The 14,947-nt window shown below is 37.4% G+C and overlaps 1 protein-coding gene across 6 annotated transcripts in view; it reads left to right on the forward strand.

Annotated features, from left to right (window-relative positions):
- WAC (WW domain containing adaptor with coiled-coil) overlaps nucleotides 1–12,676 on the forward strand; it is a 105,845-nt gene extending 93,169 nt beyond the window's left edge. For 5 of the 6 annotated variants that reach the window (XM_012558365.2, XM_004386249.2, XM_004386248.3 and 2 more), the window contains 7 exons: nucleotides 1,665–1,910; nucleotides 3,373–3,495; nucleotides 4,471–4,619; nucleotides 7,058–7,176; nucleotides 8,631–8,817; nucleotides 10,002–10,129; nucleotides 11,684–12,676. In XM_012558365.2, the coding sequence (XP_012413819.1) occupies nucleotides 1,665–1,910; nucleotides 3,373–3,495; nucleotides 4,471–4,619; nucleotides 7,058–7,176; nucleotides 8,631–8,817; nucleotides 10,002–10,129; nucleotides 11,684–11,753 (1,022 nt within the window). In that variant the 3' untranslated portion in view covers nucleotides 11,754–12,676. The remainder of the gene's footprint in view (nucleotides 1–1,664; nucleotides 1,911–3,372; nucleotides 3,496–4,470; nucleotides 4,620–7,057; nucleotides 7,177–8,630; nucleotides 8,818–10,001; nucleotides 10,130–11,683) is intronic. The other variant, XM_023740591.1, reaches the window with a different exon arrangement.
- Nucleotides 12,677–14,947: the final 2,271 nt, after the last annotated feature.

Consider the following 14,947-nt stretch of genomic DNA (forward strand, 5'->3'; position numbering starts at 1 on the left):
TGTCTCCATTAAAATCACTGTTAGTAAAATTCCACGGTATTTAAAAATACACAATTTTTTCATTCTGTTTTTGACGGACATTTATTTGGTTGGTTTCTAGTTTCGTGCTAAAATAAAACAAGCATGATGCTGGTATGAACGTTGTTGACTATTTCTCCTGGTTTACATATGCTAGAGTTTCTCTAGGGTGTATGTGTAAGGGTATGTGCATAGTCACCTCTTCTAGATAACGTCAAATGATTTTCCAATGTGGTTATGTCAGCTTAGTCTCCACCAGAAATGTTATGAAAATGTCCCTATTACTTTGCTCCTTGCTGACATTTGGTTTTGACAGACTTCTTAGTTTTTGCCTATCTAGTGCGTTTAAGAGGGTATCTTGTTGGTTTTAATTTGTATTTTCCTGATGATTAATGAAGTTGAGCATCTTTTCTTGCATTTATTTAGCTGCTTAAACTTTCTCTGTGAAATGCCTTTTCCTTTCATGTCTTTTGTTCTGTTTTCTGTGCTTTTCTTTTTTGATTCATAGGCGTTTAAAAAAAAAAAATTCTGGTTACTAAAACTTTGGATATAATTGTTTTGCTTTTTGTAATTTTAGAAATCTTCCTGATGTCAAAGGTATCTTCCTGTGATTTCCTATAATAGTTGTGAAGACTTAAGTATATATGCAACAGTTTAATCCACCTTCTTGTTGGGATTTTTTGCTTGTTTTTGTTTTGTTTCCTTTTTGGTTTTGTAAGCTTTGATATCCAGCAGGACATGACCTGGTAGCTGTGTTCTTGTTTGTTTTTCTTCAGGAATTTCTTGGTTCTTACCAAGAACTCTTCAAATAAATTAATAGAATCAGCTTGTGAAATGCTACCAGAAATAGTACAGGGTTTTGACTGCAATAACATTGAATCTCTATAGATAATTTTAAATAACTTTTCAATAATGATAATTTTCCATGAATGTTTTATACATCTTTTATTTCTAAATACTACGAGGTTTATTTGTCTAAGTGGGTTTGTGTTCTTTGTTTTTGCTATTAAAAAGGGTCCTTTTTAATGCTCATAATTTTTAAATGTTAGAAATGCAGACTAACTCATTGCTTTATATATTTAATCACAGAAGGGGAGGAGTATGTGGTTCTCAAACTCAAACACAAAGTGTAAAAGTTTAAAGCAGGAGTCTCCTGTCATCTGTCACATCTTCAGCTCACTGGTGGGAACCACCAGCATGTTGCCTGTGTTAAGGCCATTGTCCTATTTGCGTAGATTGTCACGGTGGTCTTCAACACTTTTCACCTCAAGTTATTTTATCAGACATACAGATTAAGCCCTGTAGAATTGTCTCTCTATCTGAATGAAAGCTTATTTGAATGTCTGGTTAATAGATATTGTGCTTGAGGCAGCCTTACTAGTAGTTAGAACAGGGTACTTTTGGTATGATTAAATCACAAGTTACATAATCTGTCTTGTTCAGTTTCCTCACATATAAAGTTGGGATAAAAATGCCTGTCTCATCATTTTAGTTAGCCATTTACTGAGCCCTCTATGTGCCGCCTTGTGAAGAGGACATGATTAGGTACCAGGTACGTGGGGAGTGCTCGTTTGATGTTGGCTCCGGTTTCTTCTGTTCCTCTATTCAAGTAATTTTTGTCAGCTTTATTATCTCTTTTTATTTAGAATCTACATCAGGAGACAAATCTGTATCACATTCTTGCACAACACCTTCCACGTCTTCTGCCTCTGGACTAAACCCCACATCTGCACCTCCGACATCTGCCTCGGCAGTCCCTGTTTCACCTCTTCCTCAGTCACCGATCCCTCCTTTGCTTCAGGACCCAAACCTCCTTAGACAGTTGCTTCCTGCTTTGCAAGCTACCCTGCAGCTTAATAATTCTAATGTGGATATATCCAAAATAAATGAAGGTACGTTTTTATAGTAACAGTTTTTTAAAATATATTTGCATTGTACAAAATTTTATAACTAGTAAAGTCTCGACTTTACGAACGGTCTTTGTTTTCATTTTGAAACTCACGTTTGAACGTCATTCTCTTAATATGGAGTTTACGTGTATAGCTTAAGCCCTTGGTAGTAGTAATTGAGCTAGCAATACTTGGATTTTTTGTATATTTTTCAAGACTTGCCATGTACCTGGGGATAAACCATTCTGTGTGCTTAGTGTGTGTCGTGTTTTTTTTTTTTTTTTTTTTTTTAAGTAAAAGCAAAACATTTGCTAAAACTGATATAAAAACATTTCTCATTTCTGACATATTTCTAAAATTCTGTATACGGGTAAATAAATATTTGGAAGGTAAAAGATATGCTTGTTACTTGAAGAGTAGGAATCCAGCGAGTTTCTTCTCACAATACTTGGAAAAAATTGTGGGAAGGGAGGTGCTAGGTGAAATTTGGCTCCTTTTCCTGATGGATTGCGTTGATTCATTCTGACACTGGTTTTCAGGCAGCCAACTCAGAGAAGAGATGTGGATAAGAGTGAATGTGGCTTTAGTTCGTAAACCGTTCAGATCCTGAGCGCATGTTTGTATTGCGGAATTTTTCAGTTCAGAATAGTCGATTTCTGTTGATGTACACTTCCCACATAATACATTCAGCAGTGGTGTCAAGTGGTTAAGTTCTTCCTTTATCCTAAAAGTACAGCTGTCTCAGGCTAGTTGGCCATTAGTCTTCTGTTGTTACTGGCCTCAGCTTTTCTCTGTTCTGATTGTACTCTCTAAGATAATCTACCGTCCTCTTACTCAGTAGATTAACATTTCACTTGGGCAAAACTGGGCTTTTAAACAATTTGAGGAAATAGTAACAGGAAGATGTTAATAATAATAGGTCTTCTTATGCTTAGAAAAATATATGATATTTCTAAGTGCTCAGCTTTTGGTATTTTTTTAAAGATATTTGGTGTGGGTGTTGATAAAGGGTTTGAGTGGTCAGGTTGTTTGATAAAGCAGTCACATGAAATAGCTACCATTTACTGAGTTAATTCCAGGTGATATACTAAGCACTATTCTTACATGTGGATAGATTTGTGGCATAATCAGAAGTTCTGAAGAACACTCTTTAGTGTTTTTTTTTAAAATGTTATAGTGAAGGGTTTTCTTTAACTGAACATCTACATTTATTAGTGTAATGGAAACTTTTCCTTTATTAAAAAACCATTAAGTTTCTTTTTCTCTGCCTCAGAGCTAAGTAATTTCAGTTTCTTAGATCCATTATATTACTCCTATTTTCTGGATTTTTTTTATCTTGAGAATTCTTGAAACATCCGGGTTTTTTGTTTTTTTTTTTTTAATTCCTTTTGAGTTTTCAAGTTGTTACTGATGCGATGTATGCCTGTGTATTTCTGCTTGAATTTAGGAAATAATGTGTTTTCAGTTCTTACAGCAGCTGTGACACAGGCCTCCCTGCAGTCTATAATTCATAAATTCCTTACTGCTGGACCATCTGCCTTCAACATAACTTCTCTGGTTTCTCAGGCTGCTCAGCTCTCCACACAAGGTATTTATGTTCTTGGGTATCTCTAGAATTGTATCTTGATTTTGTCTTGGAATTAATAGCAAAATCTGTATTAATCTTTAAAGAGATTAGCTACAATAATGATTTTGCTTTATGTTTGATTTTGTAACACTAACATACAGTAGTATTTTTACCTTTTTTTAAGGTAAAAAGTTTGACATTTATCTTAAGGTATTGCCATTAAATCTGTAATGTAGTTTAATTTCAGTTTTGGAGTAAAATATGTCATCACGAACTTAAATTCTGAATGAAATATACACTACATGACGTTTAATTTAGAATTTAAGTTCTTAATGACATATTTTACTCTAAAACTGAAGTTAAACTGTGATATGTCCTAAATCTTTGTGAAACATTGCATATGTTTTAGGAGTTGAGATTTGGTTCAGGTTGATATTGAATATCATTTGGCTAGAAAATGCAAAAATGCCCAAATCCTGCCTTGAATTAGCTGTCCTTCCTCTCTGTGAAGGTATCCAGTAGAGAGAGCTACACATAGGAGCAGTGGCACATAAAAGGGCCACTTTGTTAGGTGGACTTGTCCGCCAGTTCAGGAAGCAGATAAATTGAGCCGGAATATCTGATCTAAAATGGAAGTGTAGTGGTGAAAAAGCTGTTACTGCCCTCTGGCTGGCCTAGGACGTAGGAACCTGAGGGGATTGATTGCTGGGCCTAAATGGGGAATAAGAAACAAGAAATAAAGATGGTGAGGATTCCTTCTTACGAGAGTAGGTTCAGGCGTAGCTTCCGGTTTCAGCCTCAGAGAGGGCTGCACTGGATGTGCGTGTCATTAACACCCGCGGGGAGTCCGGCTTGTTCAGTCAGTGTCGTCCAGTCACTGTCTCAGATTGGGACTCATTCACATATTCTCTTTGAGGAGTGTGGGGTGTCTGACAAGATGCACAGATTTTCTTCACATATATTGGGTTTATTTGACATGGTTTTGCTCTCTTCTAGCCCAGCCATCGAATCAGTCTCCAATGTCTCTAACATCTGATGCATCATCCCCAAGATCTTACGTGTCTCCAAGGATAAGCACACCTCAGACTAACACCGTCCCTATCAAACCTTTGATTAGTACTCCTCCTGTTTCATCACAGCCAAAGGTATGTTGCCTTCGAGGGAAACTTAGAAAAAAACCATTTACTTTACTTTGGGAACATTAGTGTAATAATATTTTAGAATCTGTATTGTATACGAGGAGCCCTAGTGGCAGAGTGGTTAAGAGCTCGCCTGCTAACCAAAAGGTCGGCAGTTGGAATTCACCAGCTGCTCCTTGGAGAAACCCTGTGGGATAGTTCTCCTCTGTCCTGTAGGGTCACTATGAGTCAGAATCGACTTGACAGCAGCAGATTTGGTTTGGTTTTATTGTAGACAAAACCTTCTTGTAAGAATGAGATGCAGCAGTGATGTGAAGGCTACCCAAACACCGAGTTGATTTTGACTCGTAGTGACCCTGTAGGACAGAGCAGAACTGCCTGATAGGGTTTCCAGGGCTGTCATCTTTATGGAGGCAGACAGCCACATCTTTCTCCCTGGGAGCAGCTGGTGAGTTTGAACTGCTGACCTTTCGCTTAAGAATTAGCAGTCAGGCACTTAACCACTTTGCCACTAGGGCTCCTGATGTGAAGGATAGGTGCAGATTAGACGGGCTGTTTACGTCTGTGCTAATCTCATATGCGCTGATTCCATTCCCTTTATTTGCTTGGGATCTGTGATGTGGAGGGAGTGATGAAGAAGGTGGTGGGTCTTTACATGGTAGAATTTTTCAACTGTCAGGGACGTGAGAAAACATCTTTTCCAGTGACTTTGTCTTTTCTTCCCACTTTTGTTTCAAAAGTAAGTCAGCTTCTATGTTAAGAGCTTTATGTGCAATTATATTTAACTTTCACATCATGAGAAAAATCTACCTTATATAGGTTAAGTCTGGCTATAGTGGTGGAGTCGGAATTTGAAACCTAGATTTTTCTGAATCTAGAACCCATTTTACTAAGCTGTATTGCCTGTGTTTGTCCAAGCAGAAGCTTCAATAGATGACTCTTCAGAGCATGGTTTGGAAATTGGAAAATTTGCTGATTTATTCTTACTGAACTAACAGAACCTTATAATGTTGCAGTTAAATTTTGTACCACAGCACTTATTTTTGAGTCTTGTCCAGAATTCAGAAGTAAATCTCAGTTGTACTCATTCTTTGCTTTGTCGTGTGCTACCAGTAAAACATTTTGAGAGGTGTGGAATGTACTCTGTGTAAGTGGTGACTTCTGACTCTTAATGCAAAGTATAAAAAAGTATTGAAGCGTAGCTTAAAATCGGTGGTAGGCCAGCTCATCCCTTCCCTGCCTTGGGTGTGTTGTTTATCTAGATGGATTGAAAAAATTCTGAGTTGTATTTGTTAGTTTATTAGGGAATTTCTAATTGTTCGCCTTTATTTTGATGGAAGAAGAATTTAAAATGTGAACTTCAGCAGAGGAGATTACTTAGAGCTCCAGACTTACCGTCAGGGTGTGGTATTTCGAGAGTACAGTCAGTAGCGGCTGGAAGTGAACCAGGTGGTGGTGGTGGTATGGTTTTCACAGTCACCGTTTCATATCCCTTGAGCAGACGACAATTAGCTTTTTGCTTTCAAAAAACTTCCAAGTTGCTTTTCAAAATAATTGGGCATGCGGTCTTATATAGAAGTTATAAACATGTACTTTATAGAAGGACTTTTGATTAGAACTGGTAGGTAGTGTTCAGAGCTGTTAGAATTACCCACACTTGTTGGGAAGAACGATGACCCGTCTTTGTCTCCCACCGCCCTCCCGAAACAGAAACGCACTGCTGCCAGATGCGACATGGATCGCTAACGTAACGGATCAGATGGTTCATTTGCCTTTATGCCTTTAGTCTGGGGCTTGTTTTCTTCTCTGTGGCATCTGAATATGAATAATATGTGAATCCCTATTGATGGTCATGGACCTCTTGGTATACCACTGTAGAGTGACATCGCTTTGAAAACCTTTCAAGTCAAATTTTGTATGGCCATTGCGTATTCTCTCATATATCGATCTCTACATTCCCTCCAGATCTGAGCAACTGTATTTGTATGATGTGGTAACATATTTATTTTTATTGCTATAAAACACTAGGCCAAAAATCAGGAAAACTGGTTGCTTTGGCTGGTTGCATTACTAAAGTAATTTTATGGCCTTGGGCCAATTTGATTAAGAAATTTAGCTGTGTGACCTTTGGTGAATCACTTGATTCCACTTCTTAAAAACTCCAGACTTTACACTGTTTAACATTATTAACTAGATTTGGGTTGGGAAGGAGAGTGGATGGTTATAGGTCCTAAATGACAATGATTTATGTAACTTAAATAAGTTTGTATCACTAGTATTAGTATTGTTATGAAACAGAATTAAGATAATTGTCTTACCTTAAATCACTGAAGAATAGAAATAATAGAAAAGTTTCATGGATCATAGAACTTCTGCTTTTGTCTAGTTCCCATGTTCCTTGCCTGTGTGATAAAGCCTGTCTTAACCAGGTTTTGAAATTGCAGGTTAGTACTCCAGTAGTTAAGCCGGGACCAGTTTCCCAGTCAGCCGCTCAGCAGCCTGTACCTGCTGAGAAGCCACAAGGTCATGAACCTGTTTCCCCGCGAAGTCTTCAGCGCTCGAGGTGAGTTGGTGTTTGTGTTGAGACTCCAGGTTTCACGTTTTTCTTTAATATGGTGTACTGCAATGTCTGAATATCCTAAATACATGTCTGTAATAGAATGCAGTTGTGGAAGGGATCCATAGACAGCCTGGCTTAGTTCATGTTGAAAAGGCAGTTCTTACGTAACACAAGTAGATTGTTGTCACTAGTAGTGATGGCCTTGGTTGTTTTTGAAGAATGTGGCTCTTCTGCTCTAGGATTTTACTTAGTAGAATATTAGGAGATTAAAAGTACGTGATACTTAGACACAGCGAGTGCACATGTGTTTATGGTACTCTGTTGGAATTACATAATGTTTAGCCTTATAGCAGTTTCAGATTTGAGTGTATTGGTGAAACCAAAAATCTTATATCTAAAACTTAGACCAGTATCTCCCCACGGGTGTGTGTCAGGCTTTCCTATTAGCTTCGGCTCTGACCCAGTACAGGTTGCTTTTCAGGTACCTGGATAGTGCTGTATTGAGGGGTCACTTATCTTTGATAATTAACAGTACAACTTTAAATGGAATTTAGTGAGTGAATGGTTTCCATCTAATTGATCTCCTATTTTACCTCATGCTGAGGTGGCAGAACAACTCAGCTGTTGTTTCTGTTGTGGTTTCTAAACACCGGTTTCAGAACGTACATCAGATGAGAGTTGTTCCCTTCAGAACAATCACCTTGGGAAGCTGTCTCCTTCCTCCAGCCATGTTGCCATTGCTCAGAACATTGTTTGGGAAATTCGTCTTTTAAATTGTCTTTAGAGGCTGCAGTATTATTTTAAATATCCTCAGGGATGAAAACTCTTCATCTTTTGGGAGATTTAGTTTTTGGAAATTACTGAAATTCATTCAGAGCCAAGTCTGGTGAAGCAGGTAGGAAATCAACTTAGGTTATTAAATTTTTGGTTCCCACCACCATGTCCTCATCCCCTGGCCCAGAGCACTACTTTTTTGGTCTTATTTTGCCGCTGTCCTCCTCCAGTGCTGTTCAATAAAATGCCTCTATTTTGCTGAACAAAGGCAGTAATTTTCCCCTCCTCTCTTATCACATGTATTTAAGATACAGTCTTGAGATGTGCCTGGTATCTGCAGCTGTTAAAACGTGGCCGTTTCTTGGTTGCGTTCTCCCCTGGTGTTTGTGGTATTTACAAGGTCAGCAGGTCCTGCTGGCGAATTTGGAGAGTACAGTTTTCTTCTAATTTGACTCTGGCATTAGTGTTAAAGGGACTCTTTATTTCCTCCAAAAGTGTATTGAGGAATACATGATATAAATATAGATACGTTTTTAATTTCTTTTTCTTTTTGAAGTTTAAATAAACACATTTTTGTTAGGAGTTTGGCTATCTTTAAGGTGATAGAAGGTATTAAGCAGACAATTTAGGATACCCAAAACATTTTTAAACGTACCACACGTTCCGTTTTGTTTTCTCTTCAGTAGCCAGAGAAGCCCGTCGCCTGGTCCGAATCCTCCATCTAGTAGTAACGCACCGAGTGCAGCGGTTGTGCCCCAGAATTCATCTGCCCGACCTTCGTGTTCGTTGACACCTACGCTAGCCGCACACTTCAACGAGAGTCTCATCAAACATGTTCAAGGGTGGCCCGCAGATCATGCAGAGAAGCAGGTGTGTTACATGATTAAAATATGGAAGGTAGAGTCCATGTGGGTGACTAGCAAAATAGAAGTTAATTCTACTTGGAGAAAATTCTAATCTGGACCATTGTATTCGAGCTGTATTTAAAATCGCTAATTTCTAATTAGGTTGCCTCTAATCATTTTATAAGATTTTTTTTTATATGTACTTTTATAGTAATTTATGAAATAACATTTTGTGGTTTTACATAAACTGTTTTAATCCACCTATCACTATAGCTACCACTAATCATGTACTCATGCTCTAGCCCTGTGCTAAGTTCTTTGTTTGTTTTCTCCGCTCTTAAAACTGCTAAGCAGTTTAGATACTGATTTTTCACATTTTTCCATTGAGGCTCTTGAAGACTAGATAAATTATCCCAAGGTCACCCAGTTAATATCGTGATGTAGCCCAAAGCTAGTGTGCTTTTTCCACTCTGCCGCTCTGGTAGCTGCAGAGCCTGTTAGGACTATTAATGTCGTCTGACTATCCCCCTAGACTAGCAAGCGGGAAACATTTTTGCTTTGCTGTGGGGGACCTTCGGAAATGCCACTGAACGCCGCTTGCCCCTTCTGTTTGTCAGCTGACCTGTGGGTGTTAGAAAGTTCAGGGAGATACTTGTGTGTCTCCTGGGGTGGGAGTGTGCTAAGGCCCTTTCACCAGTGCTGTCCCTGGAGCCCTGGCGGCGCAGTGGGTAAGAGCTCGGCGGCTGCTGACCAAACGGCCGGCAGTTCAAGTCCACCAGCCTCTCCGGGGAAACCCCCTGGGGCAGTTCTCTGTCCTGTAGGGCCGCTGTGAGTCGGAATCGCTTTGACGGTGCCTGACGACAGCACCACCTGAAACGGCAGGGATGACGTTCCCTTTTGCTGGTCCATGATTTTTTATTAACCGTAATAAAAAACGGATTTATTCATGAAGCTGTTTTATTCTGGTGCTGTATACTATCTTAAGATTGGGAGTTCTGTTTTCTCAGGAAACGTGAAATGGAAATCTTAAATGAGTACCTTCTAGCATTAGAGACATTTTCCTAAGAGAAAATTATTTTTTCCCCTTAGATTTACCAACATGTTTGTGGATTTAAAGGAAAAGGATAACTAGATCATTCTGTAATCTATATATAAAATTCTACTCATAGAAATTTAATGTTTTAATTTTTATCTAACTTTTCTTTATAGGCATCAAGATTGCGTGAAGAAGCCCATAACATGGGAAGCGTTCACATGTCAGAAATATGTACTGAATTAAAAAATTTAAGATCTTTAGTCCGAGTATGTGAAATTCAAGCAACTTTGCGAGAGCAAAGGTACGTTTTTCAATGAAATAATGGTGTTTTAGAATTACATACATTAAAGTGGATTGAAGAACATAAATCACATTTCATTCATGAAAGTGAAATGCCTTTTTGATAATTTTTTTTATGTTCCATAATGCTGTAACTGCTTTCTCATGATTTAATAATATTCCTTGTGAATGATATGACATTTAGATTTCATTTCCCTTAACCCATGGTATATGCTTCAGTAGACTTTTCCTTACGTTACAACTCTAGCTACAGAAATATTTTAATTATTTAAAAAGTAAAATGTTGATAGCCATTCATTGTAAAGGCTCCACTCTTCAATTGGGAGCAGCACTCTGTTGCTGAGGATGCTTATTTCAGTTGAAGTTTCAAATTACTATTTATATCGTCCTTATGTCATTGATAGACCACTTGGAAATTATAGCAAGAATTCAGTTACCCAACAAGTCGAGTGATGTAGTATGTCTGCATGTTAGTTTTTTTTTCTCCCACACTCTTTTCATCTCGTATTTCTTAGTCTGGTATTTCACTTGAGTAGCATATCTATGTCTCAGTAAATGTCAGACATTTCTTTAAATGCCTGTTACAGAACTGAGGACAGATTTCCAGTGGTTTCACATCCTGTCTCTGTAAGTCACTGGGTCACAAGTCGAGTTAATCTTACTATGAAACAACAGATGCTACTGGATACCAAGTTGGGATTTATAGTAAACTTGGAAAAATGAATTTGTCCCCCTTCAGTTAGATTAAACAAATATCTGGAGATGTTTTTTGAACATTGCTGGGTTTTGTTTTTTTTTTTTAACTCTAGGATTGTCCTGAACATAGTTGTGGCATACGTAAAGGTTGTCTTCATTTTGCCTTGTAGACAGATGGACTTTTAGGAAATTATACTGTTCTTTATTGCACCGTAGGGAAGCAGTATACACAGTCAGATATCAGCCTGGTACGTGATTAGACCAAATTCACTGGTACAGGCAATAAATGTTCAGAGAAAAGAGGGGTCAGGGATAGGAAGTACTTCGTGAAGTGCCTGAGAGTCTAGATAGCTGTGGGCTTTGTGTTTTTTCTTTTAAATACACAGCATGTCAGTTGGACTTAGATTCAGTTGCATTTTTGTAAACCTGCATCTGGATTGAGATTTACTATTTAAAATGATTACCCTCTTACACTTAATTATAGTCTTAACTATATTGTGGCTCAGAAAGCATGCAGTGTGGGTGGATCTTGTGTCTAATAATCTGTTGCCCCCCCCCCCTTTAATATATGATGATGCAGTGTATAGAACAACTCAATTTGAAATAGATTTTTATATTCAAGTTAATTACTGAGAAAATGTTAGAAAACTAAAATGATCTAAACTTTGTCATCCTAGTACTTTAATGTATTCAGTGTATCTTCAGTGGTTATTTTATCTTAACTGTGGACTAAGATAGTTTCAGTTATTTAGTCTTAACTAGTAATCATCTTATTTTAAAAGTATTTTTGTGTTTAGAAGTGCACTTCTTCTGCATTTATATGAATACACAGGTACTAATGCCTTATTTTATTTTTCAGGATACTATTTTTGAGACAACAAATTAAGGAACTCGAAAAGCTAAAAAATCAGAATTCCTTCATGGTGTGAAGATGTGAATAATTGCACATGGTTTTGAGTACAGGAACTGTAAATCTATTGCCCAGTCTTAACATTTTTGAGCTGCATTTAAGTAGACTTCGGACCGTTAAGCTGGGCAAAGGAAATGACAAGGGGATGGGTCTGTGAGAGTCAATTCAGGGGAAGGATGAAAGATTGATTTGTAAACCCTTGACATGTAGATTTCTTGTAGATGTATTCTTCACGTTGTAAATACGTTTTGTAGAGTGAAGCCATGGGAAGCCATGTGTAACAGAGCTTAGACATCCAAAACTAATCAGTGCTGAGGTGGCTAAGGAACTAGCCTTTTACATGTAAACCTGTCTGCAAAATTCGCTTTTTTTTAAAAAAAAAAAAAAATGGGGGGGTTAATTTATCATTCAGAAATCTTGCATTTTCAAAAATTCCGTGCCAGCGCCAGGCGATCTGTGTCTGAGGATACGATTTGGAACCGTTTGGGCAGTGTACAAAATATCATGAAACAACTGTTTCCACACTTGACCTGATCAAGAGCAGTGCTTCTCCATTTGTTATGCAGAGAAATGTTTTTCATTTCCCGTGTGTTCATTTCCCTCTGAAATCCTTGATCTGATTTTATCCATTTTTTTAAGGCTCCTCTTTTTCTCCTTTCTTAAGGCACTGTTGCTATGGCACTTTTCTAGAACCTTTTCATTCCTGTGTACAGTAGCTGAAAATTGCAGTGATTGAGCATAACCCACTTGTTTGTATAAATTATTGAAATCCATTTGCACCCTGTGAGAATGGACTGAAAAGTACTGCTGGGCATGTGTGCTGAAAGTACATTGTCTGCTCAACTGTAAGCAAGTAGCCCCAGGAACGTGGGTGTGGGGGGAGAGGAAAAAGAGCTAGTCAGATGTGGATTGTATCTGTTGTAATAAACATGTTAAAACAAACAAAAATTGTTATTTTTCATTTCCTTCGGTCAGTGCATATTAGAATTTGAACTACCTGGGGATTCTTTATCAGAACTATTCTTGTTGAATATTTATACTTGATTGAAATAATTCTTCAAGGGAAGTTTTGTTTAAAGCATATTAACAGAAAATTGTGTATAAAATATTTAATGAAATATGAAATTCAACAAGAATGATGAAGTAACTTCCCAAGTGGTTGTCATTTGTTAAACCCTGGTTTACCTGTCTTGCTATTAGGACATTTCATTTGAAGGATGTTTGTGTTGTAGCTAACTGTTCAAGTCTGGTGCTGACTGACTGCTGTTCTTAGCTCTCACAAAACGCTACATTTGTGTCATTGGAGCTTCCTGCTGTTATTGGAAATGGCGGGAAAGCTCAGCTTTGTATATTGTTTCCTAAAGTATATTAAAATAAAAAAAGAAACTATTGCTACTATAAAATTACTTTGGCTTTTTTTTTTTTCCTTTGTTAAAATATTAGTCACATGGCCTTAGCATGACACTGCCAGTACTAAGTCACAAAGGTTTCTGTATGCAGAAGAATCATTTAATTTCAAAATCTTTTCCAATTTAGAGTTTCTTTTTGTTGTTGTTGAGGCAGATCTATTCATGTGCTTTCAGAGCTGGCAGCACCCAGGGCTTACTTTGTCGTGTTAGATACGAATGTCATTGCCTTATGGGATACTAAACAAATCTGAAAATTTGTGTTGTGCTCTAAGCATATCTTAAACATATTTTGCATATAGGAGTAACGCTCAGATTTTTCAGTAAATAAACTGAGCAACAGCATGAATGGTATTTTCTAAAATACAAAAATGTTCCAATGTAATTAAGAAGAATGAAAATCTTATACTGGAAGTTGATTCTTTTCCCCTGTAACTTGAGAATACTTTTAAATGTAAGAAGAGACCAGTGTCATGACATACATCATCATGAAATGTTCATACCTGTGACATTGTTAACGCTTGTTGGACTTCGTGCGTGTAAACGAAACCTGGAAGGAGCTGGGGTAAGCTAGAACCCTCACTAGTGTGGCTCTGGATCTTTCCTCCTGGAGAAAAGCAGTTTGTGATGTGGCAGGCAGATGTTTCCTGAGCAGATGGCAACTTGATTTGTGGTTTAAGATAAAGTTGTATTTGATTTGCTAATAGAATTAATTGATCTATGTCGTTTGATTTCTTTGCTTAAAAAATGTTTACATCCGTAAATGAATTGCTTATATATATATAGGAGAAAATGCCTAATTTGAAATTTCTTAGTGGTGAATTTTTAAACACACAATTAAAATCTTTTGTGGAAATATTTTTACAATATTTGATTCACTTATTCTGTAGTAAATTATTTTAAATACTGCACTTTAATACAGACATGGTAATTCAGCAGCTAACCTTTTTGAGGTAAGCAGGGATCATCTACTATTAGACACGATATCCTAAAATATTCTTTATCTAGTTAACCTGTTGCCACAGCTTTGAACACGTATCATCTTGGTGGGCAACTTGGTTCAGACAATTTCAAAATAAAATGACTGCGTAGTCTCTAAGAAGCCTCAGGTGTTTTTTTTGTTTGTTTCTTGAAGGACCTTATAGCCTATATTCAAACACTGAAAACTGATATTGTAACAAAATGTATTTTGTGAAGATGGGTTTGTTAGGAAGTCCCCTGAAGAACCAGCTTCCCTTCCTACCTTTTGTTTGTGTTTCTGTTTAGTCAGGCCAGTGTTTAATTGTAAAACGTGGACTCTTAACTCCCAGATTGCGAACACTGGAAACTCAACTCCGCGCTCCGTCCAGTTCTTTCTCAAGGCATCATGCTGCTTTTCATAGCCCAAATGAGTGGTTTTATTTTTCTTAATTCTAAATTTGACACATTTGACATTTAAATTTGACATTCCTGTCTCACACTTGTAAAAATCTTGGGAAGGAGGTGCTTAAAACATTGCAAAGAAGAAAATTATTGCCGTATTTCCAAAACAGTTTTTCTTGTTCTGTTTCAACATAACTCTAGCTTTAAGGAACTATTCCAGAAGGGGAGGGAGGTGGCAGAGTAATTCACTCTACGTACCCACAACTGTTGTAGTTCAGGACTTAAAGCTACTGTATTTAGATGTGGGGTTTGAATATATGGGTTTTTCTAAATACTTGTAAATATGGCTGTATTCTTGTATCTGTACTGGAGTGTACAAATGACACTAAAGAGTAATAAATACGTTTTGACCATATTGTGCTGTTATTTCAGAACAATCTGTTTT

Source organism: Trichechus manatus, unplaced genomic scaffold (genome assembly GCF_000243295.1).
Source record: "Trichechus manatus latirostris isolate Lorelei unplaced genomic scaffold, TriManLat1.0 scaffold00160, whole genome shotgun sequence".
NCBI lineage: Eukaryota > Metazoa > Chordata > Mammalia > Sirenia > Trichechidae > Trichechus > Trichechus manatus.